The 26473-nt window shown below is 32.9% G+C and overlaps 3 protein-coding genes across 3 annotated transcripts; 2 read left to right on the top strand and 1 right to left on the bottom strand.

The window, feature by feature from the left end:
- Positions 1-702: 702 nt before the first annotated feature.
- LOC131854651 (gamma-tubulin complex component 6) lies at positions 703-18692 on the bottom strand. Its single transcript, XM_059205786.1, has 16 exons — positions 18273-18692; positions 17566-17767; positions 16875-17065; positions 12806-12944; positions 11928-12074; positions 10214-10425; positions 9569-9761; positions 8612-8741; positions 7978-8200; positions 7323-7554; positions 6724-6904; positions 5251-6316; positions 3967-4744; positions 3413-3636; positions 2482-2819; positions 703-1720 (listed from the first exon to the last, which is right to left on the bottom strand). The coding sequence occupies exons 1-16, from the start codon at positions 18690-18692 to the stop codon at positions 1486-1488; spliced, it is 4911 nt and encodes a 1636-aa protein (XP_059061769.1). The 3' UTR covers positions 703-1485.
- A 613-nt stretch (positions 18693-19305) lies between these two features.
- LOC131855515 (large ribosomal subunit protein bL17m) lies at positions 19306-21088 on the top strand. Its single transcript, XM_059206792.1, has 2 exons — positions 19306-19642; positions 20628-21088. Exons 1-2 carry the CDS (start codon positions 19445-19447, stop codon positions 21027-21029), a joined length of 600 nt encoding a protein of 199 aa, XP_059062775.1. The 5' UTR covers positions 19306-19444; the 3' UTR covers positions 21030-21088.
- A 901-nt stretch (positions 21089-21989) lies between these two features.
- On the top strand, positions 21990-24673 carry LOC131855451 (ribokinase-like). The gene is made up of 6 exons (XM_059206729.1): positions 21990-22277; positions 22367-22503; positions 23542-23822; positions 23901-24022; positions 24109-24259; positions 24331-24673. The coding sequence occupies exons 1-6, from the start codon at positions 22210-22212 to the stop codon at positions 24517-24519; spliced, it is 948 nt and encodes a 315-aa protein (XP_059062712.1). The 5' UTR covers positions 21990-22209; the 3' UTR covers positions 24520-24673.
- The last annotated feature ends 1800 nt before the right edge of the window (positions 24674-26473 follow it).

The following is a 26473-nucleotide window of genomic DNA, read 5'->3' on the forward strand; positions in this document are numbered from 1 at the left end:
AAAATAATGGCGCCACTATCGCAGTGGCCACTATCGAAAACTATGTTTATCTACAATTGTTTTATAGGAATTACCCAATTATATTGTTTTCACAAATTCACACTGCTAAATTATATGTTAATGGACTTCAATTAGAAACGTGGTTGTAAACGTAAAATAGTGGAAATCTTTTATATTTTTAATATGAAAATTGAATAGTAGCTATTTGTTAATAGGTGGCGATATAATACTGCTAGTGACCAATAGATGGCACTAAGTTTAAGCACTACCTGAAATATGTAAAACTGATGTAATACAATATTGATCCGATAGATGGCAATAAAATTAATATTAAAATTAAAATTGTTTATTGAAACATTTTAAGTATAGATGTATAGACGAATGGACGGTTGTTTGTTACTCTTTCACGCAATAACTACTGAACATGTTTTTTTTATTATTAAATTAATTTAGATAGTTTTATTTCCTTAGTATTTTATAGTTTGTTATTCATAATTCTCACTTAAATATTAATTCTTCCTTTTTTCTGTTATTGATAACTTTCCACGGTATAAACATATGTGTTTTAATACTGTTTTTAACCTACTTGTACCTAAATGACTGTATCTTGTAAAATAAAACTACAAAATGAATTAGTAAATTATTTTATTATTATTAATAATATAAATTTTAATTAACAATAAATTATATACATAACGTGCATTTTAAAATTAGCTACAGTACATATTATAATGCAACAAATTCACAGCAAAGAATACCTTAATACCGTGTATTACAGTGCAAACGATTATATAATTAACAATAAACAAACACACTTGGTGGGAAAAGTAATATCACATTTGTTAACTCAATAAAAGGCATATTTCCTACACGCTAAAGCTCATGTTTATTAATCAGACATATTATTCTAATGAGTATTTTGTTATAAAATTTACAAATATTATAGTATTAGCTACATTATTTATATCAAAATTGTTGTTATAACTTGATTTAATATGAATATTTAATATGTTTAACCATATTAAATTACCCGAGATGAATAAAGTTTCACAACGTGCGGTCCTCTCACCATAATAACAAACCAGGGCAATTTACTTCTATTATAGGTATTATCAAAACAGCCAGACCACAAACAATCATACTTATAAATACAAATCTTAGGATTGTGCGAGGAATCGAACCCGCGACCGTGGGAAGTAAAGCGGTCTCCCAAACCTAATAATTTTATGGTAAACAAAGGTTATCTCTCTCGACGTTACGACTATATTGCACTAGTCGTAGTCATGAGCTGACACAAACGTCGAGAGATAAATGTCTTTATTTACCATAAAATTATTCATGTTAAAACCCGGTTAACAATATATAATAGACCGCATGCTTGTTTATCACCATCGTAGTATAAAAAAAATGTAGTATGTATGTATGATGACTGCTAGAGTCTAAAGAGGTAGTCAGTTATATTCCTATCACACTGGAATTCAAGATTCAAGATTTGATGGGGGTACTATGTTCATCCTTGCTTCTGTCAGGTTCGTAATAGCCGTTCAGGTTGACCATAGTCAGGAGCTCCACCAGGTGTCTCTGGTACCCGCACTCCATAAGCTTGGTCACCACTTTGTGCAAATATTTCGCCAACTTCTCGAATAGATGGAACAACTCTTGTAGTTGCGGGTAGCTGGTGTGCACGAAGTGGCCATTCGCCTCTTTCTGGTGCCATTCACTGGATAAAAAAATACAGATTATAATAGAAACACCCAATATATATCTGTGTCTGACCACAGAGCTATCAAAAAGTACTGAGTATATAAGTATAGTACTCTGTGCGCGATCCATCATTTTGTTTTTTTTTTTAATAATGCTTTATTCTTGACCATCTGCTATTATCCTTGCAATTACTAATATTATAAATGCGTAAATAACTCTGCTTGCCTGTCACACCTTCGCGTCAAAACTACTAAGCTGACTTAAAAGAAATTTGGTACACACATAGTCTACACCCTTAGAAAGAACATAGGCATTTATTAAAATGAAAATAGGGTTGAAAGGTGAGGTGAATTTGTATGGAAGTATTTTCATTTTTAGAGCTAAAAACTTGAAACTTATTATTTAGGCTGTTGATTAAATATAAAAAAAGATCCACGCAGACCAAGTCGTGGGCACAGCTTAATTAGTTTAGTTAGTTTAACTTAGTTAATAATAAAATATATTTTACATGGCAAATAACTAAATCTGAAATTTAATAATAATAACCAAGGACAATTCAGACAGTTATTAAAAAAAAAAAGTTTGTTTTTACATACAATTTTTAGTCGTACCTATTCATACTGAAATAGAAAAACCTCAATAATATAGGGTGTCCGGCCTTTTCACCCAAATGTCCGGCCAAACTGGCTGGTATGTCCGGCGATATGGCAACCCCATTATATATTATCATAATACATATATTATTTGCCACTATAATTACTATAACAAACCACTCACCCACTCTTCAGAACGCGGCTAAACTTCAAGATAACCGTGAAGATATCGTTCAGCAACTTCATAACCGGCGTCGACCTATTATTCAACAAGCATCTGAACAGCACTTTCTTTATATACACCACGTGACATTCGTACAGGTCGTCTAGTGTCCTCGCCTTCTTCAGATCGTTCTCGAACTCCGTCCACGAGCTCAGTATACATGTGGTTACTATGTAGTTATCTAACGCTCGGATCATAGCGGCCATGTTGTGACGGTAGATCTGTATTGAAATGTATTGCGGAGAGCGTAGCAGTTTGCGGGAGTGTTGTCTTGAGAACTTGACTGATAATTTTAATGCCTGTTATAAAACAAATGATTTACTACTCTAGGCCAAGAATACAAATAACAATTGGATAGCATACAAACGATTCACTGGACGATAGAGGGCGAGTGCAGATGGCACTGCAAACCAAAAAAAGGACTTATGGAGCGGCTGAAGGCCAAATCCCGCCTGACGGATACGACTTTAGTTTAGCACCGCTAAGGGTTCGAACCTCGGCTCAGGCCGTCGTAATGTCGATCCCCATTTGAATTAGCAGGGTGATCGATAGGAGGGGATAATTAAATAAATGTACTTTTTTAAATTATGAGTAAATCATAAGGTTATGAAATAGCTAGAAGTACATATATAATAATAATATCTCACGACAATTCACACAGCGCCATCTAGTCACAACGTAAATAGAGTACAAGCTCTACTATGGGTACTAGACAACTGATATAAATACATAGATTTTTTTTTTATATACACATTAATATATATAGAAAACACCCAGACAGATATAAACAATATTTCTCATGAATACAAATATTGGTACCGTGCGAGGAATCGAAACATCGGTTAAAGGCAATCTGTTAAACCACTATACCACTGAGGTTACGTCATCTTACCTCGAAATCTTCACCGAGCACCCAGAAGATCCTCCTCATCTTGACGAGGAATTGAAACACCTTGGCGTACCGAAGTAAAGCTTCTTGCGATAGGATGATATTCAAAGGCCATTCTACCGCATATGTGAGAGAGAGGCATTGGAGCACGTCTGGGGAGCTGTGTTGGAAGCTGAGTGGTGACTCCGTGATGGTGAATGATAAATTCTCAGAGAATTTGTGTACATCTGTAACATATATCTTCTTATACATAAAATTCTTGTGTAACAATGTTAGTTACCATACTCCTCCGAAACGATTTGACCGATTTTGATGAAATTTTATATGTTTATTTATTTTTACACCCCTAAATGTTAAGGGTGGCTCACCTCGAACATTTTTTTTTTATTTTTTCGACAGTTTTTAAAATTTATTTCTTTATTATGTGGCATTAAAAATACAATCCTAAATTTTCACCCTTCTATAACCAACCCCTATTTTTTAATAGCGATTTTAATTTATATGTCAAAAAAACGTTCGCAGGGACAGGTAGTATTAGTAAAATGTTAACAACTTACGTGAAATTGATGAGCCCAGTGCTTTATCCAAAATATTATGCAACGTGCCGAAGTTGAGCAATTCCTGTGGGTTGAGCGTCTTGGTCAACTTCGTGAACAAATTGTGACAGATGCTTCTAGAAAATTCGCCGTCCATCAAAAAGAAGTAGTCCTTCAAACTCCTCAAATGTTCGTACATGTCCAGATTCACCAGAAAGTATGTTAATATTGAATTATTAACTACCTCCAACTGATATGTTAGTGGTAACATAACCGATCTTTGTAGACACGCTGTCAGTGTTGCTATATTATCACAATTAATTTTCTCCTCTTTCTTCTCTTCGTGAGACCCGAATATATTTGCATACGGCCTCTTTTTCACTTCCTCCATTATGACACCTGGATGTGTATAGCACGATGTTGCCATTTCAGCATCCAATTTATTGCTAAAATACTCTTTTGAGTAGTTCTTCAAATGTTTTACACCAAACGGATCAAAATTGTCTATCTCGTATTCTCCATCTAGCATATTGAAGAAAGAATACTTTTTGGTCAATTGTCTCTCGTTTGGGTCTAGACTCTTCATTGGGGATATATCCGGACTCTCCTCAGTATGTACATTGCTAATTATTTCTATATCATCTATCATAGAGAAATTGAAGCCGTTGGATGAAATGAAATTATTGTCGGGTATAGTTTTGGCTGTATCTAAATCTTTGAATTCACAGCGAGGCGTGAAAGCGTCGCTCGATTGACCGCCGACCGGAATTTCAGCTGTAGTAGGCGTTTCTAAATCGAGCTGAAAGTTTACACATTGCATTAATAATCAGGTACTGTAACTATATGACGACTACAGCAGTTTATTGGTTTAGCAATTTTTTTAATTAAGGCGGTAGTCTTAGTTTAAAAGATTGCAGGTTCGATTCTACGCTATGTGAATTGTCTTGAGATCGCACCGCTTTAGTTCCAAAGGTCACAGGTTTGACTCTACGTTGTGTGAATTATCCTGAGATATTATTATTACATAATACGTTAAAGTCAATGTCGTTAGCATAAATGTGATACAGTTTTTTCTACACACTTCCATTCCAAATCTAAGATACTTGCTTTATAATATTATACATGTACAATACTTAATAAATACCCAAATAATATATTTTTCCATAAAGAACCTACATGTACAACAAGTACAATTTCTAAACTTAACAATGTTAAAAGGTACCCGAAATAAAATCCCCAATAAAAAGAGACTGAATTATAAATAATTTTTATAACGAACTACTGTTCTATTTAAACTTTACTTACTGTTGGAAAGAAGTCATCTGGCGTCACGCTTCCTGTATTTGCAACTACGCTTTGGCTAGTTTCACCATACGGCTTTAAATTCAGAGTTAATCCAGCCCTTTTAATACTTTGTTTGGCATTCGTTTCCATGGGCTTCAAATCATACTCGGAACCTAATATCTTCTTTTTATTACGAAGTGCTTCTTCTTGGGCTATATTTGCAGGTTCTCTCTTGGCTATTTCTTCAGCTGGAAGATTATACTCCACGCGTAATACTTTATTCTTATTCAGTAACGCTTCTTTTTGAGCTTCTGTTGCTGGTTCCGCTTGTTTAGACTCAGGTTTCGCTAAATTGAATTCTGTACCAAGCACTTTAATTCTATTCCGTTTAGCTTCAGAGAATGGTGTCCACTCTTGTAAATTATTCTCTTCATCGACTGGCATGGTTATAAGTGGAGGATCCTTCATTACATTATTCTCTTTATCTGTACCGTATTCATGTGACATCACCTTTTGTTTATTCAACAGCGCTTCTTGTCTTGTTTTCATAAATTGCACATTGTCGCATGCTTCATCTATCATACTACCTATAACCTCACTCGATGTGCCTTTTATATTAGAATTAACTTCAGTGCCAACGATATTTCCTTGAGCATCTAATTTGTTATTGTTATCACATTTTTCTTCTGTATGCTTCGAAACACCGAATATACTTTTAGCAGCGTTGCAAATGACACTAAACATGTCACTAGTTGTTTGTTTAGCAGTTTGTGTTACTTGAGATGTTTCTCCCGTTTCTGTGATGATCGACGATGATGATTCTATCACGTTTTTGTCTATTTTATCACCATAACCATCTTGTTCATCATCAGATTTGTAATCAATGCTTTGTATGGACATAGCCATGACTTCTTCGTTCTTTTGATGCTCTAGCTCCAACTTCTCTCTTTTTAGATTCCTCTCTTCCGTCGATAGCAACTGTATTCTACTCTGATCTAATTGAAGACGTCGTATTTTCCATTCTGTATGTATTTTACTTTTTTCCACTTCCATGTTTAATTTTGAATAGTACTCCATAATTTTGTTCCTAAAACCATTAAAATTGTATTGAAATATTGTAGGGTGCTAGATTTATCACGTAATACATTTCAGCTCAAATAGCATCATAAGTAAAAAAATATTAAAACTATTTTAATATACCATTGTTTTTTTTCTATAATCCTTAAAAACCTTTTATTGTAATATCATTATCGGTCTCGAGCTGGTCCGAAATTGACAAATGAAAGTAAAATTATTTTGTTCGCATTGTATTACTAAAATTATTTTTTTCTAATTATAACACTAATAATGTCTTTTTAAATCTAGCTTTTTTAGTACACTATTTGAGAGAAGCGAGTCTAATCGAATCACTAGTTTATTTTTTGTCCCAAAGCCCGTCTTTCTATAACCGGTCCTCTTTAAACCGGAATTAATGTCACCTCAACAGATACTCACCTTTCATCGTCCCGGATCCTGGAGTCCACATCATCAGCCAGAGTGTCTGCAGCAACCATCAGCCGAGCCGCGTGGGAGCTGCGGCGACGTGAGGCAGCCGCTTCCGCCATGGCTGCCTCCAGCACTCGCAGGGAGTGCTGCTTCTCAGCTATTATAAGTTGCCCCAGTCTTTTCCTTTCAGCTAAAATAATAACTTTATTATGCCTACTATATATATATTTTGATGGCCTGTGGTTTAACCTACCTCTTAATTTCCATGGTCGCAGGTTCGATTCCTCGCACGATAAAAACATTTGCATTTGTGCCTATGAGTGTTTGTATCAGTCTGTGTGTTTTCTATGTATATTGTGTGTGCATTTACAATTTATTTATATCCTCCGCCTATATAATATTTGTATATTAATTATTATTATTATTATTTTTATATTTTGACTAATTGACTATTCAAAAGTGCTTAAATTAAGTTTATTTGAATAAATGATTTTCTATTCTATTCTATTTCTTACTTGTTAATTGTTTTTAATCATTTATGAAAAAGGATTTATGTTAATTTAGATTTATAATATCTTAAGGCATGTCATTGTACTGTTCATACATACCGATAATCTTCTCCAAAGTTTCAGCTTGCTTCACCGACGCCATTTCCGTGAAGGCCTTCTTCTCCGCCTCCCTCTTGAGTAATATCTGGTCGAAGGTAACTGGCTCCCCGCTGACGAACAGACACCGTGTGCGATACACATCCAAGATTTGCTGTTGCTCTTGAAGATCATCGAAACTGGCGCAGCATTTGACGGACGGGTGGTCTGACGATATTAGGAGGACTAGGGGATCCTAAAATAAAAGTTTCGATATCGACGTATTTTAGAATTTTAATAGATTCAAATCAGCGATTTAAAAACATATTGAGAAACAAAAGTCAAACTAGTCCATTTACAATATAATACAATAATTTTATAATTAAAAAAATATTAATAGTTGCATCATTTCTTTCAGCTTTCACACTGGAGCACAGCTCTTACCATTTCTTTATATAGAGTGGAAATTTTCATTTCTTTTCATAACCATAGACTATACAATAAAAATAATGTTACCACAGACTAAAATATTTCTTGCTATTATTTATATATTATTTTTATATCTACGACGGTTGGGTAACCGTCCTTTGCCTAATTTTTCGTGCCAGTCATGAACAAGCGAATAAGATTAAGCTTAATAAGAAAAGCCAGTAATAAACCAGTAATAAAAAATACTCACGCTGGGGTTACAAAGCTTCAATAATCTCAGTGACTTCCCACACAGCAGTATGAACCTGGCGAGAGATCTGAGGAAGTCAGGTATGGCAACACTCTGACTGATATGGTACCCTTTGTCCCAGTAGCGTTTGGAGCGGCAATTCACGTATTGGGAGTCTTTACGTATGAAGAACTCGTGGTATCTATCATTGAGTTCCCCTTCAAAGATGAACCGTTCGATGAACCTGCCATGAATAAATAATAATAATAGAATATACATTGACTTTATATGTACGGCCTGCAGGAAATCGAACCCACTAAAGCACGTGTACGTAGCGGCTAGAGAACGGAAATCGTTAAGTTTTATGTAACAACCATACTCATGAATACAAACATTTGTATTCATGAGTATGATTGGTTCTGTCTAGGTGTTTTTTATGTATATTATGTATGTATTTACAAAAATGAAATGAATACAAACATTTGTATACATGAGTATGATTGGTTCTGTCTAGGTGTTTTTTATGTATATTATGTATGTATTTACAAAAATGAAATGAATACAAACATTTGTATACATGAGTATGAATGTTACATCGTGCGTAGTATGATTTGCGTGACATAAAAAAGAACAAACAAACCAAGAAAATACTCACTTGAAATACACCTTGCAAATAGAGAACAACATATTGAACATTGTGAATGCAGTTCTCTTTTCAGTCACCAGAGATATTTCGTTGAACAGGTACGACATTAGCTCGGCGCCGTGCGGTATCGTTGTTGACTCTACAACATTAAATACACACTAATTTTATAATATAAATAACTAGCTGTGCCCGTGACTTCTTCCGCGTATTATAGTGACTTTGATCAAATAAAGTAACCCAAAGAAAGTCAAAAAGTTTCAATATTCTAGCTTAAAAAAAACGAATTTATTAAGAAAATAGATATGACATTCAAAGTTTGTAAAACTTTGAATGTCATATCTATTTTCTTTTTAATCAACAGGCAAAAAATAAGTTTCAAGTTCTAGCTTTAAAAATGACAATTTTCAATACTTCCATATCAACTTTCATCTCCCCTATAATCTCTCCTTACAACCCTTTTTTCGCATTAGAAAGTAGCCTTTATCCTTTCTAAGGGTCTAGACTATCTGTGTACCAAATTTCATTTATAGCGAGACTGACAGACATACTTTTACATTTATATTGGTATGGATAAATAACCCTGGACAATTAAGACAGCGCCATCTAGTCCTACGGTAAGCAGAGCTTGTGTAATCAATACTAGACAACTGGTATATGAAATAATAATAACTATAAATTAAGATACTGAATAATTTCGGGAATTAAAATAGAATAAGGGTAATTAACACAGCGCCATCTATAGATATAATATAAACAAAAACTTTGTACCCCTTATTATGAGAATTGTGCGGACAGAAGAGTATGAAATTTCGCACACTTATAGTTTATACAAAGAAGGAGTGCACCATGCTAAATATTTTTTTTAATTATACACAAAATACATTAATTCAATAAAATAATATTACATTCAGTACCAAATATTTGACATATATAATTATATATATAGTGAGTATATAAAAGACATACCGGAATCTATCATTTTGTACACAGACACAACAGTTTCAATTTCCAGCTGCAGCGGTTCCATGTGGTACAATATCTGCAGCAGTGTGGGCATGCAGTTCAAATCCTCGGATTTGTTTTTGGTACATTCCTCGTATATCTCGGTTGCGAACAAACGGAACTCCAGTAGGTAACGCCTTATGACTTCCCTGGCCGCCTGAAACGCAAATACAAATTAATTATCATTTTTTTAATTAAAAAAAATATTCTTTTACAAATAATAATTTCTTACTTTATTGATTGCTATGTTATGGGTACTAGGCAAGTGATAAAAAGACTGGAATAAATATTTTTGTATGTATGTATTTATACATAATATGCATAGGAAATATCCAGACAAATACAAACAACACTCATGTATACAAATGTTTACATCATGTGAGGAATCGAATCTGCGACCATCGAAAATAAGACCGTGTACTAAACCACTCGACCATAGAGAGATTCAATAGAGATTAATACCTCTTTAATATGTACTGACAATCACACTCAGAGTACAAATGTTTGCATCGTGCGAGGAATCGAACCCGCGACCGTGGAAAATATGAAAGTGTACTAAACCACTAGACCATAGAAGCCTTCAATAGAGATTAATATATCTTTACTGACCTCATAAACCAATCCGTGGCTATGGAAATGGTCCTCTAATTTGTGGTTGAAGGCGAATTTATAAAGTCTCCGGTAATATGTGCCAATATTCAACAGTTCTGATACGTAGCCGTTCAACCTTTCCTTTGATATACCCTCTAAAACCAGATTCCTCTTCATGTAGAAACTGTTCAGCTCATGGTTGAATGGAAACGAGTTTGTTTCTACGCCAACTGAAATCATTTTAATATGAATGTGGTGCCAAAACAAACACTAAGTATCAATAAGTACTATTTAGTAACTAGCTGTACCCACTGCTTCACCCGCGAGGAATAAATAGCCTATATGTTATTCTGATGTGTAAGTTATATTACTGTAAAGTTTCATCAAAATCCGTTACGTTAAAAGAGAGATACAAATCTCTATCCATACTCACAAACTTTGGCATTTATAATATTAACTAGCTACTTGCCTCGGCTTCACACCGGTGTACATGTATTATATATAAAACTTCCTCATGAATCGCTCTATCTATTAAAAAAACCGCTTCAAAATCCGTTGCGTAGTTTTAAAGATTTAAGCATACATAGGGACGGACAAACAGCGACAGCACACATATTATTTTATACTATGTAAATGATAAGCTTTACTAATCTTAACTTCTCAATACATTCGAACGAAAATTTCATGTGTACCAGGAAAAATACTAACAGTTTAAAAACAGATAGCAATTACTCTATTAAAAGAATACGTAAAAATAACAAACTGGTTTCACCGGCAGTTTAACTAAAGTTAGTAATTCATTTTATGGTAACTGCATAAGGTTTTACTACTTAAAGTCTACCCTTTGCGGGATACACACACGACACCGTCCTCGCCGGCGAAGACGACGACCTCAAACACACATTATCGCGCATTCAACCGGGCGCCTGCGCGCGCCCGGGCGCCCCTCCGATCGATCCACCGTCCAATTCAAACGGGGATCGAAATTACGACAGCCTGAGCTGAGGTTCGAACCCCTAGTGGTGCCCTCAGACTAAAGTCGTATCCGTCGGGCAGGAGTTGGCCTTCAGTCGCTCCATAAGTCCTTCCGCGGGTTTGGAGTGCCATCTGCACTCGCCCCATAACGTCCGGTGAAGCTGTAAAGGCCAGCTACGGCCAACAGCATTAGAGTAGTCCGAAAAAAAAACCCTTGGGGGAAGGGATTGTTGAACTGATCTGACTTCATGCTCATCTAATCATCCTCCCCTAGTGGCCGGCCAGGGTAAACCATTTGCTCGGATGGGAGCACAATTCCATTATCATCAATTAGAAAATCTGTTCATTTCTATCTTGTGGTCTTCAGTTACCTATACACTCTTTTTTTTTATATACTACTATGGTGGCAAACAAGCATACGGCCCATCTGATGGTAAATGATTACCGTAGCCTATGGATATACGCGATCGATAAGAAACCTTAATAATTTCCTTCAACCACCTTCTTAAAAATTGTTGAATAATTGAAAACAAACAACAAATACATTAAAGCTGAGTGGAGCCATTTCAGTGTATTTTTGGATGTAAAAAATGAGTATTTTATGTTTATTTTTAACTATGGTAAATTAAGTTTAATTATATGTACATTTTATTTGCTCTTTTTTTTTCGTTTGTTGTTTATATTGTATTTTTTACATTGCTCTGAATAAAATATTTTTCTTTCTTTCTTTCTTTCTTTAAAATATATAACTACTTACTAATTAAATACATGATATGCCTTATAAATTGCTTCTCAGCGACTACACTGAGGTCGGACAGTACATCTTCGTGTACACGACGCCACAACAGAAGCTCCCGTGGTGAGCTCGCTATGAGCTGGCGCTCATTCACTAGTGGTAGTTTTGCTGTAAATAAAGTGTTACATATGTTAACTCATAATTTCAAATTCAAATTCAAATTCAAAATATCTTTATTCATGGTCTATTACAGACTCTTATGATATGTCAAATCTACCGTCAGTTCGGAATGATATCGAGATGAGAAGAACTGACAAGAAACTCAGCTCGTATTTTTTTCAAATAATAGTGGAACATGTTTATGATAAATACAGTTATTATAATTCAAATTTGGGAGAATAGAGTGACCACCAGCATATGCTATCGCAAAGAACAAAAAATTTAATCAGTGTTCACAACCTGAACAGACCAGTCCCCACAAACAGCACCCGTTCACGAGTATGACGGATGAGCCAGCCATCATTGTACTCAACCATATCTGAGGGAGCACATCGACCCGGCCCACCACGCCGCCACAAGTTTGAACTTTATAGCGAGCATGACTGTTTCAGGTTACTCCACTACGTCAATTATATTATTTACAGCATAGGCTGTACCGATCACAGTTTTCACCCATTACAATATTAAATTTACATTATTTAATTTACAATATGTCATTACAAAATTTAAGAGCTGAGCTCTTGTCTGTGAAGCTCTCGCTACCTTTGACGATCTTCTATCAGTCTTTTTAATTGTTGATACGACGCGACTCCAAATTTTTCCTTAACTTGCTTGATATAGCTGTCTTGCTCTTCCCCTTACTGGGAAGTTTTAAGTTAAATAACAATTTGACTACTTACCAACAGTATCCCAAATGTCATCAGGTATATCTTTATCAACCTGAGTTGCCAACTCCCAAATATCCAGTGACGCTTCATCAATATCAGCTCTGAATACTTCCTTTACATCAGATTTCAAGTTTGTGTTCTCCAATGAAAACTGTAATTATTTTTTGTAAAGATTATCAGTACATCTTAATTAATGTGTGAATATTATAGAGAGAACAGATTTGGTTTTTTGTTATATCAGTGGCACTCAATGAGGAAATAGCCATTATTATTGCTAAAAGTTGCATATAGATGGCGTGATTGGTATCGATGGAATTCTTCATAGTTTTGCAAACGTTTTAAAAAACAAAACTGTGTTTTCAAAATAGTTTAATCCATTTTTAAAAAAATATATATACATGTTAAAATGAAATAATGCGTTTAGAAAAGTAATTTTCATATATTTACTCATTTTGTTATTTTCCAGTACTTAATTACACTTTAATCAGTGCTAATACGGGGCTCAATGTTTTCAAAATGCTTTCATAGATGGCATTGTCGTCATTTGTATCGGCCTAATTAAATGTCTTTTTTATATTTTCCAATAATAAGCACTTAATATATTATTATTGTAAATTAAACATATAAAAAAAGTTTAAGTAAATTAAAAATAGCCGAACAAACAAATAATACTATTTCCAATAATACTTATGTATGAAGTGTTGTCATATTAAAAATAAATACATGTATTATCGATTTTTTTTAATAATCGATAACAGGATTTTATTACAGCGCATTATTCGATGATGCTTTTAATGAGTCGTTGTGAACAGTAAATTTTCATTATTTTGTATTAAGTATAGCAGTATTCCGTTTCAAAGAACGGAATATAGTAGTACATTATTAGTGTCGTTGGTTATTTACATTTGTACTGAAAAATCGATTACATAATAATTTAAAATATCGAGTACGAATCGTAGCTGTCTTCGAATACTGGCAACTGGTAAGATTAAAATAGTTTTAAAAAAAAGAGAGAAATCGACCCTAACTCGAATACCATAAAGTTTATTTTCCTTTCTCATTAATATCATAGCAGTTTGTTTTTAACTTGCGTATGACTCTGTGGTATGATGTTTAACGTGTATTGTTATTGTACGGTGCATACATTTCAAAAATTATATTTTAATGTAGGTACAAACATTTCTTTCATACATTTCATACATGTCAAAAATTATCTTTTAATGTAGGTACATACATTTCTTTCATACATTTCATACATGTCAAAAATATCTTTTAATGTAGGTACATACATTTATTTCATACATTTCATACATTTCAAAAATGAACTTTTTATGTAGGTACATACATTGTTTTCATACATCTCATACATTTCAAAAATTATATTTTAATGTACATACATTTCTTTCATACATTTCATACATTTCAAAAATGAACTTTTTATGTAGGTACATACATTACTTTCATACATTTCAAAAATTATATTTTAATGTAGGTACATACATTTCTTTCATACATTTCATACATGTCAAAATTATCTTTTAATGTAGGTACATACATTTCTTTCATACATTTCATACATGTCAAAAATTATCTTTTAATGTAGGTACATACATTTCTTTCATACATTTCATACATTTCAAAAATGAACTTTTTATGTAGGTACATACATTGTTTTCATACATCTCATACATTTCAAAAATTATATTTTAATGTAGGTACATACATTTCTTTCATACATTTCATACATTTTAAAAATGAACTTTTTATGTAGGTACATACATTTCATACATGTCAAAAATTATCTTTTAATGTAGGTCCTTACATTTCATACATTTCAAAAATTTCATACAATACATTTCTTTCATACATTTCAAAAATTATCTTTTAATGTAGGTGCATACATTTCACACATTTCAAAAATTTCATACAATACGTTTCTTTCATACATTTCAAAAAGTATTTTTTAATGTAGGTACATAACACCCCATGTCAGACCCCTTATATTTGGAAGAAACTTAAAAATAATGCCAAAAATATTAGATGAATATATTTTTAATACGAATATTGTTTTATTTTTGTTCATCAACTTTATCCCTCACTAACAATACTAGTAGTAGTACATAACCTGGTTTATACCGCTAAAGATATTGAAAGATATACGAGTAATTCAGAATGTTATCAAGTTCAAAATAAGCACACATTACTTGCTTAGATAACAGAGTAATATTACTAGTAATAAAAACATTTGTAATACCCATCTGTATACTACGTATGTATAGTAATACGCTGCGGCGCCGTGAGACTCGTCTAAGTACTTCATCTACTCATCTACGCGCGGTAACCGCGCCGACCGACCAATAGGATAGAATTCCAGAAAGTTCGCGACTAACGGACGATATAGTAGTAAGGCAATGAGTGTCCCAGTGATATCATTATAATATTTTCTCGTTAAATTTTATTGTAATATACACAATTTCGCACTAAATAACGTGTTACCCCGTTACACATTTCTAATAATGAAAAACCTAGACCGACCCTGTTCACTTAATCTTACAAGATCTGACTTTAAAAATTACGATATCCTCATATAGCCTTTCATTTCCCCTTTCAATACTTTTTCGCATTAAAAAGTAGCCTTTCTCAGGGTCTACATTATCTGTCTACCAAATTTCAATTAAATCAGTTCAGTAGTTTTGGCGTGAAAGCGAGACAAACAGACAGACTGAGTTACTTTAGCATTTATAATATTTGTAAGAATATCGCTATTAAAAATAGGGGTTGGTGAAAGACGGGTGAAAATTTAGGCGTGTATGTATTTTCAATGTAACATTATAAATAAATAAAAAATTGTCCATAATACAAAAAAATATTTTTTCGGGGTAGGCCACCCCTATGACTTAGGGGTATAAAAAATAGATAACAACCCTACCTCAGACCTGGGAAGTATACATATCAAATTTCATCAAAATGTGGGAGAAATATGGCAACTAACACTGTGATACAAAATTTATATATAAGATATAGCGGAATTCTCATTAGGTAAAAGAGGGGTACATCGTAGAATACATGAGGTATATACCAGTAAATTAATTGTAGCTAAAATCAGTCTCATACATATAACGATTGAAATAAAAAATCGTATAGCCCGATTTTGATACGTACGAGTATAAACGTATCAAAATCAGGCTATACGTATAGCGCAGACGCGTTACAACATATCAAAAAAAATAGGCATGGAATGTAAAATAAACCATAACACAATAGGTATATACATTGGCACATAAGCCATATCTGCAGAGTGTCGGCTAACGATATTATACCTACACATTTACATTGAATCTTGAATCGTCCCTAATGAGGTACACGATACAGTTACCTACATATCTATTATATACATATCTTTGCAAAACAGATGTCATGTAGACTGAATTCACTGCCATCTATTTTCATGCTTTGTTACTAAGCACCCACTAGTAATCCGAACTGCTTCAGATCTAGCGACATCTAGCGGCTACGGTGGCGAAATAAAATAGCCCGAAGAATAGCCCGAGTTAGGAAGGAACCATTTTCTTGTATGGGATGGGGTATCTGTATGTAATATTATGTTATCTGTGGTTATATATAGGATTAAAAATATTAATAACCATGTACCATGGGAAACAAATATACCTAAAGAGCATGCTATAATAACAAATAATTATTAGGAAATAATAAACAAATTCATGAAAAATGACTATGTGGTTAATTTATATGTGGTAGAAGGAGGAACGAAAGGTATACCAGCAAATCTCTACAATGTTCTAAAAGATCTTGCCTTGTCTAGAACTGCAGTAAGTTCTATACTAGAAAGTGTATCTAAAGCTGCACTAGCAGGGTCCTACCAGATTTGGCTGGGCAGAGACGCACGAGCGGTGAAGGTGAGTGTTGATATACGTCGGCAAAGAGGCCCCTTAAACCTACATCTGGGTCACAAGTCCGGCGAACTGCTCAGAGTTTCCCTCTCTCACACATGATGGACCTGGCATCCGTATGGTGAATCCATGGCATGCTAAGAAGTTTGTCTCTATATTATATTGCTTACCTTTATGTTAACATCATTGGAGTCAAAACCAGGTATCTTAAGGTCCCTGGGTGCAGTCAATTGTGGGTAATTGAACATAGTTTCTGAATATGGTGACAGATGGGTAGATGTCATAGATGCAAGTGACATCGGACTCAGGAAAGTTTTCACTTCTGCAGAATCACGTACTTGAGAGTTGGTGTCAACTAGAACTGAACAATGTGAATAAATTAATTTTATTTGAATTCTTCAATAACTTGATATAGATAATAGTGTTTATAAACTATAAAATCAGATTTGTTTTTTACGTACTGACTTTTGTCAATGTTGTAAATAAATTAACAAATAATGTAGTTAGGATGAGTATACACACAGTCACTCAGCTCTGCTATGTGATTATGACCCCCATTACTTGTTTTGTGACTTTGAACCATATCAGCAAACTTAACAAGCTTCAACTATTAAGTAATAAGGACACACTCTTATGCTACGACAGGTTTGATTATTTGAGAAATACAAATATTTGTATTCATGAGTATGAATGTTTATATGTATATCATGAATGTAATTACAAAAACAAATTATTTAAGAATATATCCAATGCCCATAACATAAACTCTGCTAGTCCCAAAACTAATGTTTTTTTCCACCTGGTGTTAATGTTTGTTTCCAAGCAGAAGCTACAGAATACAATTTATGGCACAATACATACATGATTTTGAATCAAAACTCTCCACAGTATATTCTGTGTAAGTTTGCGACCTTTGGTTGTCCAGGAATGATGCTTGTTTTCTCAAAGAGTATGGCAATTCAAATACATGTGGTGGGTAATATGAGTATGGCTGTGGTGAGCCATAGCTTTCTATTGGAGGCTTTGGTAGCATTTTATCTAGGGCACCAAAGGAGAATGGATTCTGAAAAAGTGAGTAATTTTTAAAATAAATTTATGGTAACATGCAATTAGCATATAGTATGGAGTTTCCTATGGAGACTTCATAAATTATATTACACATTAAGAAGAGAGTTCCGCCCTCGTCAAATGTGATATTGTATAACAATCACTAGAGGAGTCACAAAGTTTAAAAATATCATGAAAGTATCCTGAAATATCCAAGGCCACTAATTTTTAATACAATTTTATTAAAATAGGTTTGAGTTAAGTAATGAATAAAGAATATTATTTTGTATAAATGACTTCAAAATCAACTCTCTAAGTCTGTACAAAAATATAACCAATGTTATTTATATATTGCATATGTATGACTATATATATTTATATACCTACTACTAGATTTGTACCTATGTCAAGAACATATAGTAAACATAATTTAACATTATACTTTTATAATTATTATCATTAAAATATTAAATGCCTTAAATAAATAAAAATAAAATAATCCAAGTTATTTGTAATTTTACCTTATACATTTCCACAGAAAAATCATCTTTGACAGTGTTACTTAATGCAATTAGAAATCTCAAAATATTATCAACACAATTTCTGTATTCTCCAAAATCCTTATTACGAATATCGCCAATTATCTTCTTTAGTTCAACATATCTATTATATTCTATTACATTTCTTATATTTTGTTGGGAGATATAATTATAGCATAATAAATGATTGATTGGGTCTTTAGCAAGACTTTGAACACATGGCACTGCTTTGGGTGTCTTCCTTAGCAATATCTCATAAGATTGAGTCCTCATCTTACTAACAAACCTGTGCTGAGGTATTCTATTTTGCCCACAATACTTAGAAGCAGTTTTTTGACACAGTGCAGTGACAAGATCAAAAACTCCATCATTCTCTGCCATATCTTTCTCAAACGAACCCATATTTATATGTAGTAGAGGGAAATCCAGTAGTGCATGCAAAGCAATATCATTTATTTATTATATTCAGTATCGTTAAAGTACATTTTCAATATCAAAGGTACAATCAAACAATATAACATTTGAAACCGCATTTGAATTTATATGTATGTTTTCTACAATGCTAAAAACAAACAAATATTTCCTAATTTTAATCAATTACTCAGGAGTTTGTTGCTCATTTACAGGTTAAATATTTATTTGCATATGTTTTGTTTAGTGTAACAAAATAAAACAATAAATGAATCTCCTTGCCGAATAACAGTGCGATGACAGTATTGACAGCAATCAACTGACATCGATATTGTATAAAACTGACGACAAGGATAGAATTCTTTAACATGTCGTCTCCTATGGGAATAATATTAGTAATAGCTAAGCAGCAGCCCACAAGGCTAAATAAAAAACCTTACTTCTTAAGACAATAGGAAAATGAGTTTAAATTAACTTTACACTGTATAAAGTACACCTTCCAGTTACGCAATAAAATCGTTGGGTGATTTTTGACAGTGTCCTATCGCAATACAAATCTTTTTGTTTTTTTTCTTTCAGGTATTTTTGATCTGTGGTACAAATAAGAAAATAAATTTAAAAAAAAATATAACCTAAAATAAAAACATTTCTTAATTTATTTCTGTCTTGTCTTTTAAATTTCTATGAATGAAATTAGCAAATTAAATATAATTTATAACTAAGACTCAATTGATATTTTAAACATGAATCAAGCTGATGTTACAAAATTAGTTTCCAAACTTCGATTTCCTGTACATCCAGAACGTCGCAGGCTCAGGAATCCAAAAGGTCCAGAAGGAAGAATAGATAAATTGCGTAAAACCGTAACCGGTTTAATCAAATACGAGAGAATCGAACTAAATCATAACAGAGCCGATGAGGCCCGGCAGTATGCAGAACGGGTAATGACAATAATTATATTTATTACAAGGCAAATCATTCTTATATTATTTATTGCTAATTACCACAAAAGCTCTACATCCTTACTGACTCCGCCAATGCCAAGTTTGACCAGTATGGTAAACAAAAATAGCAACAACATTTACTTTAACAACTTAATTTGTTAAGGATATTTACCCTACTATGATATGTACTCCACTATATTTTGTCTAGAAAAAACATGGAATATCTTGTCCCTGATAGAATAGTCAAAGACATTATCAATTATAAACAAATTTTGTGTTAGTCAAATATTCTGTTCACTATGATGAACACAATATTTGACTAACATTTTGCTAAGTATATTTGAATCTAAGATGACTGGGGTTGAACTTATCAATGTTTTTTTGATTAAATTTTAGTTTAGTTCTCATGTTGCCTTCACCAGGTAGTCACAATTATTAACAGTTTTATTTTTTATCTGCTAGATTTGTACTCGCATCCAATGTAAGTCAGGGTAGTGAACCACTGAACCATGACACTTACAGACTTTCATTCATGCCAATTGTTTTTATGCCTTTGATATCAAAGGATATTAGACCAGCAAAACCATATGGTTTGCTGGTCTAATACCAAAATAAAGAATATTAATATTCATTTAGGTCTTACAGATATTTAAGATAAGTCAAATCTACTCTCAGTTCTAAAAAAAGTTTGAGCTCAAACTTTTTTTACTCTACCTTCTTGTGTTCTCATTCAGACACATAGCATTGCACCCCATAAAACACTTTTTCAGCCCAGGAATGTATTTTCTCTACCAGTTATTTATACTATCCTTCACAGATGATGTTTTTAGCAAATAGCCAAAGGCCAGTAAATTAAAAATGTTATCTCTAGTCTATCTAATGTGATTCTAAATTTAAAATGTGCTCATGTTTAAATGTTTGTGTCTAGTCTATCCAATTATAGTTCTAAATTTAAAATATAATGTACTTCTGTATTTTTCAGCTTATATCAGAAGCAATTCGACATGGAGACTGTCATAAACCAACAATGGATATTGCAGATTACTGGCTGCTAGAAAAGGAACTTGTGCACAAACTTTTTAAAGTTCTCGTACCTAGATATGAGGAATTCGGCACTTGCTATACAAACTTGTTGAAGGCACCCCGACCTGAGTACACTCGTAATATTGAAAAAGTTGTTCTGGAATTAAAAGGGAACCCATATCCAGCACTTCGTAATAAACAGTCTAACAATAAGCTTTTGATCCAGAATGTACTGCTCGATGCAGCCAAATATGACTATAGACAATCCAAATATGCGGAGATGGCTGATAAAATTGGCAAAGGAGAAGCAACTATTGATAAAGAAAAAGAGAATGCTGCAGAAAGCCCTGCCCAAAGTTAATTTTTTAATAATATTTTAGTATTGAAGTAGATGTAAGAAATAAATTAATTTAGATGTTCAAATTTGTTTTTTATTAGATAAATACTGAGTACTGAGGTACATTTAGTGGTCTTCTTCATAGGAACCTTTATCTCACCTATTTCTGTTGCTAAATAGCCTTCCACTTCGAAGGTTGAACATCAATGGCAAATTTAGATGCCCTTCTTCTATCTCTAGCCTCATACATACCCCAACCCACTCCCCCTAAACTAAACCAATATATGCTTAGTTTTTTGGGAATTTCATAGGATAGGCTATCAGACTAAACCTAATCCGGTGCTGTAGATACGCACGGTGCATTAATGGTCATATATTAAAGGTAGTATTATCATTTTTAAAATAAGAAAATATTTTATATAATCCTGGCCGCACATTTCCAATAAGAATCTGTTCGTGTTTATTTCTAAGGCCCGTAGCACCGGATGTTGTACCTAATTCACCAATTGAACGGCGTCGTGCTGTTCAATTCTTATCCGAAATATAAGGCAAGTGTAACAAGCACCTTACACACAGACGCATTGTTTTGACTCTTAACTATTGATTAAAGTGCGTGTAATACGTATATTCTCAGATATTGTTTTTATTAAAACTCAATAAATATTGTTTCAAATTCTGTCAATACATCTGACTAAATGAGATACAGCATTAGTCGATTACTACTGAGCGAGTCTGAGGGTGCTAATATACAGTCGGGTTAGGTTGGCCGATTACACAAAGTTCCGCCCTCTTTGAAGATGAGCAAATCGGATTCCATCTGAATATTACTCTTACTCAGGCAACCTAATGACTAACCGACTGTATACTAACGGCCTAATATCTACTTCTGTTTATTTTCTAGTAACAAAATGTTCTCTATGATTTACTGACGTAAGTATAAATAAAAAAATACAATGTTGTTTTTTTATAAATATGGAAATGAAACGTAAAGGTTATCTTATCTGAAATGAAATGTCATCACAAAAAGTAAAACAACCATCGATCAAAACAAATACAATTAAAAAATTATTTAAGTCAAACGCGTTAAATGTGCTTTATTAATTTTGACCAAATAAATACGTTCAGTGAGTTTTAATACTATAAAAGCGTAGACAGGTTATATTTATCAAATTCGCAGTCACGTCATTAATAAAAAGTAACTAACATGAACCGTGAAAGCGAGTTACTACCCAAAATAGTGGTATTAGGATCATGCAGTGTAGACTTTACAACGTATGTATATTTCTTGGTAACTTTATCACAATGAATAACTAGGACGTAGGTATACGTATGATTACATAATTGACATTTTTATTTTTCAGTTATGCTCCCAGGCTCCCGAAACCTGGTGAAACCCTTATTGGCACTAAATTTATAACGAGCTATGGTGGTAAAGGTGCAAATCAGTGCGTAGCGGCCGCAAAATTGGGTGGAAATACATTCATGATATGCAGGCTAGGTTAAAATCACTTTCTTAATCATTATCTCTACTGATTAATTTTTGGCTAATTGCTTTTAAATAAATAACAAAATAGATTTAGTCGCAGAAAATATACCGTAACGAGTATTTTATATTTGTATCAAATGTAAAGGTTATTTCACACAGTAGTGTTGTAAAAAAGTAATAGTTTACTACCCTGTCGGTAAGCAAATACGCGTAGAACTTTCTTTAGTAGTACAGATATTATACTACTACAATTTTACATAGCTATCACAGATATTACAAAATAATTTTATAAAAATATCTTATATGTTCTAAATTACTACTTTAATATTTAATATGTATATTTCATGAAATATGACTAACTTTCCCCCCAAATATCTTATTATTCTTCGTTGTATTATGAACGAGATTGTACCGCATTTGTCACCGCACTATTGTTAACCTTCGTTCATACTAGTGTTATTTTAACGTGCATGTTGGTGAGAGTGAGACGGATAGATTAGGGACTGGCAAATCTTCACATAATTTATAACAACGACGCCGCCGCGCCGCCGCCGTTGTCTGTTCATTTATATCTTTTTAATTACGCAACGAATTTTACTGCAGTTTTCAGCAATATCTATTGCTAGAATGATTCAAGAGAAAGCTCCATATGTATACTATATATATATATAATACATTCATTATACAGTATGAAACAAAACGAGAAATTTAAATATTTGTAATGCACCCGTGCGAAGCAGGCGCGAGTCGTTAATTATGTCTTAAATTTATATAAAATAATGTATAATTATAATTTAACTAGAAAGTGTGATTTTGTTCGTATCTTCTATTTTCTAAATAATTATTTATATTTTTTTTATTGTCAACAGCTAATTTACTTCCCCAAAAATCTAATTACTTGTAGGTACTACAGCCTAAAATGTTCTTTTTCCTGTTCGTTTAATATTAGTATGGTGGCTTGGCTTTATAGCTAGGTGTTTTATATGTTGTAATACTGCGAACACTCGTTTATTCATACATCTTATGTGTACCTTTTATTTTGCTTGACAGGAGATGATCCATGGGGTGATCAATATAAACAACACCTTAAGGATCTTGGAGTTGATGTGACTAATGCTCATATAACTCCTAATATAACTACAGGCATAGCTCAAATATCAGTGGCAGAAAGTGGGGAAAATCAAATAGTCATTGTACCCGGTTCCAATGGTCATTTAAGTAAATTGGACGTAGAAAAGTCCGCTGATCTTATAACGAACGCAGATGTCCTCATTGGCCAATTAGAGACGCCGTTTGAAACTACATTAGAAGCATTTAAATTGAACAAAGGAGTAAGTCTCTGTTGTGTAGATAATAGTAATGAATTCAGAAGTAATACATTTTGTTATATTGTTATTACCTATTTTTAGATAAAAATATTAAATGCAGCACCAGCTCGAAAAGATATTGAAGAAATACTACCTTACTGTTCAATATTATGTGTAAATGAATCTGAGGCGTCCATTCTTACAAATCTTGATGTTGATATTTCGTAAGTGTGATTTTATTCCACTATAGTTTCATTGTCGACTATTCGTCATAATTGCAGTGGTATTTTTAATGGGGCATATGTTACAGAAATGCTACTATTGCTTTGATGAAACTGTTAGAAACCGGCTGTGAAATTGTTATTATTACATTAGGTGAAAAGGGAGCTGTATATTCATCAAAACATGAACCAACACCAATACACGTATTATGCAACCCTGTGACTCCTATTGACACCACGGTACGTAAAATTTGATTCCTCCCTAATATTGTGTAATAAAAATCATAAATAATTGAAACAAATATTTCTAGGGGGCTGGGGATGCATTCGTAGGAGCTCTGGCAACGTTTTTAATGACACAGAAGAACTACCCAATGCATCAAATTATTGGAGCTGCATGTGATGTTGCCACTATATCAGTTACAAAGGAGGGCACACAAACCAGTTACCCTACAAAATTCAATGCTTCTGATAAAGAATATAAATATTTGTATCTGTAAATAAAAAATTATTAAATAAAACAACTGGTATACAAACCATCAAGGTTTTACATTTAATTAAATAATGTATTCTTAGCAAGAAACAAATTATAGAAGGTATCGCTTATTCATTATCTAAAGCCCAAAATAAACATTTTGATATCTTAAACAAACCAATTTTGAATAAATTATTGGTAATCGTTATATTATTATATACTCTTAGACTTAAATAACTAAGTGCCTAATAATTAATTAAACAGTGAAGTTTCTGTAAGTAGGTACCTATAACTATTCTAAGACTAAAAAATTAAGTTATGCAAGTTTTATATAATAGTAAGAAAATTAAAGATACAATATTCATTCACACTACAATCTAAAATATTTTTTACTTCCACAATAACATAACCTTCGTAAGTAAAATGGATTTCGCCGTATGTTATTTTCTTTTGTTTCATCTACTTTACTACCGGCGCAACATTATTATATTAGACATCAAACAAGAAAGGCATCAATCCTAATAATAGTAATATATTAATTGCTCATATCGTATAATCGGTTATCGCGCATGTGTACACGAGTATTGATATTGTATAACTGTCAGTATTACGCAAGTTTTATTTACGCAAATTTGCCGAATACGGATGTCTTAAAATACTCTGGTTGAGAAGTGGCGTATTCTAAGTAGTCGATTTAGATTAAATTTTTAAAATTAAAATTGGAATAGCATAATTTTAAAAACTGGCAATACTTGCCAGACTCGGTTTATGTTGGGTCAGTTTCAGTTATACTTCTTGTAATTTGTTTTATCAAACTTTCTAATATAGATTCAAATTTTAATTAGTAAATCTAATTAAAATGAGATACAACTGATAATGATTCTAAAATTTATTCCGACTGCTATTATTTAAATGAAAAAATTTCGGTCGTGTGTAACAGCCTTTAAATTACATTTTAGCCGAATTAAAATAATCCAAGTTACATAATAATGCTACTCTCAGCGGCCGTTATAAATTTTGGTTTGGTATCACGAGGCGCGTGGGGTATGGTGTTACACCAACAATAGTAGTCACGTTTAGGAGACTGAGATCTGTAACACTTGCCAATTTAATGATAACGAATGAAAGCCTTTACAATGACATTTAGTGTCGAGCAGATGATTATAAGCACTTTTCGAATTTGAAAGAATCTTAGTACATTACACGCAAGAATACGCGTATTCATCGCTGCGTGAAAACGAGACGTGAAACTGCGCCAAGATGTCGCATCGTAAACAGGTATAATAAAAAGTTAAAATAGGAGTGTGGTATCCCTGCATGATTGGACGTCTGTACTACATCATTATGCTGTCTGGTGCAACGATAAGCAGTAATTGGGACTATACCTGTACGTCGGTTGCGATTAGTATTATTCCCCTTGAAAGTATTTCCCGTCGAATTGCAAGAAATATTAATATTTATATGTGTAGGATGATAGTGGCCATTTTTCTTGAAGTTCTACTGAAATTCATGTTACTGTAAAAAATAATTAGTAAAATTTTTTTAATTTAAAATATATTCATCGCGCTTTTTCAACGCATAATACGGTATGATAAAAATTACACATAAATGATAAAATTAATTTACAGTATAAAACGCACGCAGAAACTTCGCAGTGTGAATATAGCCTTACATTTCAATTAGGTAATCGAAATGTTGCCATTATAACTAAAATTAAATTTTAGACGTCAAATTTATTATGTAAATAGAATGGAAACACCAACTATACCATGTATGTTATGCAATTAAAAATATGAAATAGATAAATATACATATACCCTACAAGTTTTGAAGTATACAATTAAAACTAAAACTTTGCCAATAGACAAGAAAGCGGTAAATTACCATGCAGAATACAAAAAAAATATAATACAGCATAATTTTTATTTCTGTATTTATAAATATTGGAAAAAAAATCCATTTGAAGAAAAAAACAATGA

This window comes from Achroia grisella, unplaced genomic scaffold (genome assembly GCF_030625045.1).
Source record: "Achroia grisella isolate CSIRO2021 unplaced genomic scaffold, CSIRO_AGI_Agris_v1 utg1062, whole genome shotgun sequence".
NCBI classification, from domain to species: Eukaryota; Metazoa; Arthropoda; class Insecta; order Lepidoptera; family Pyralidae; genus Achroia; species Achroia grisella.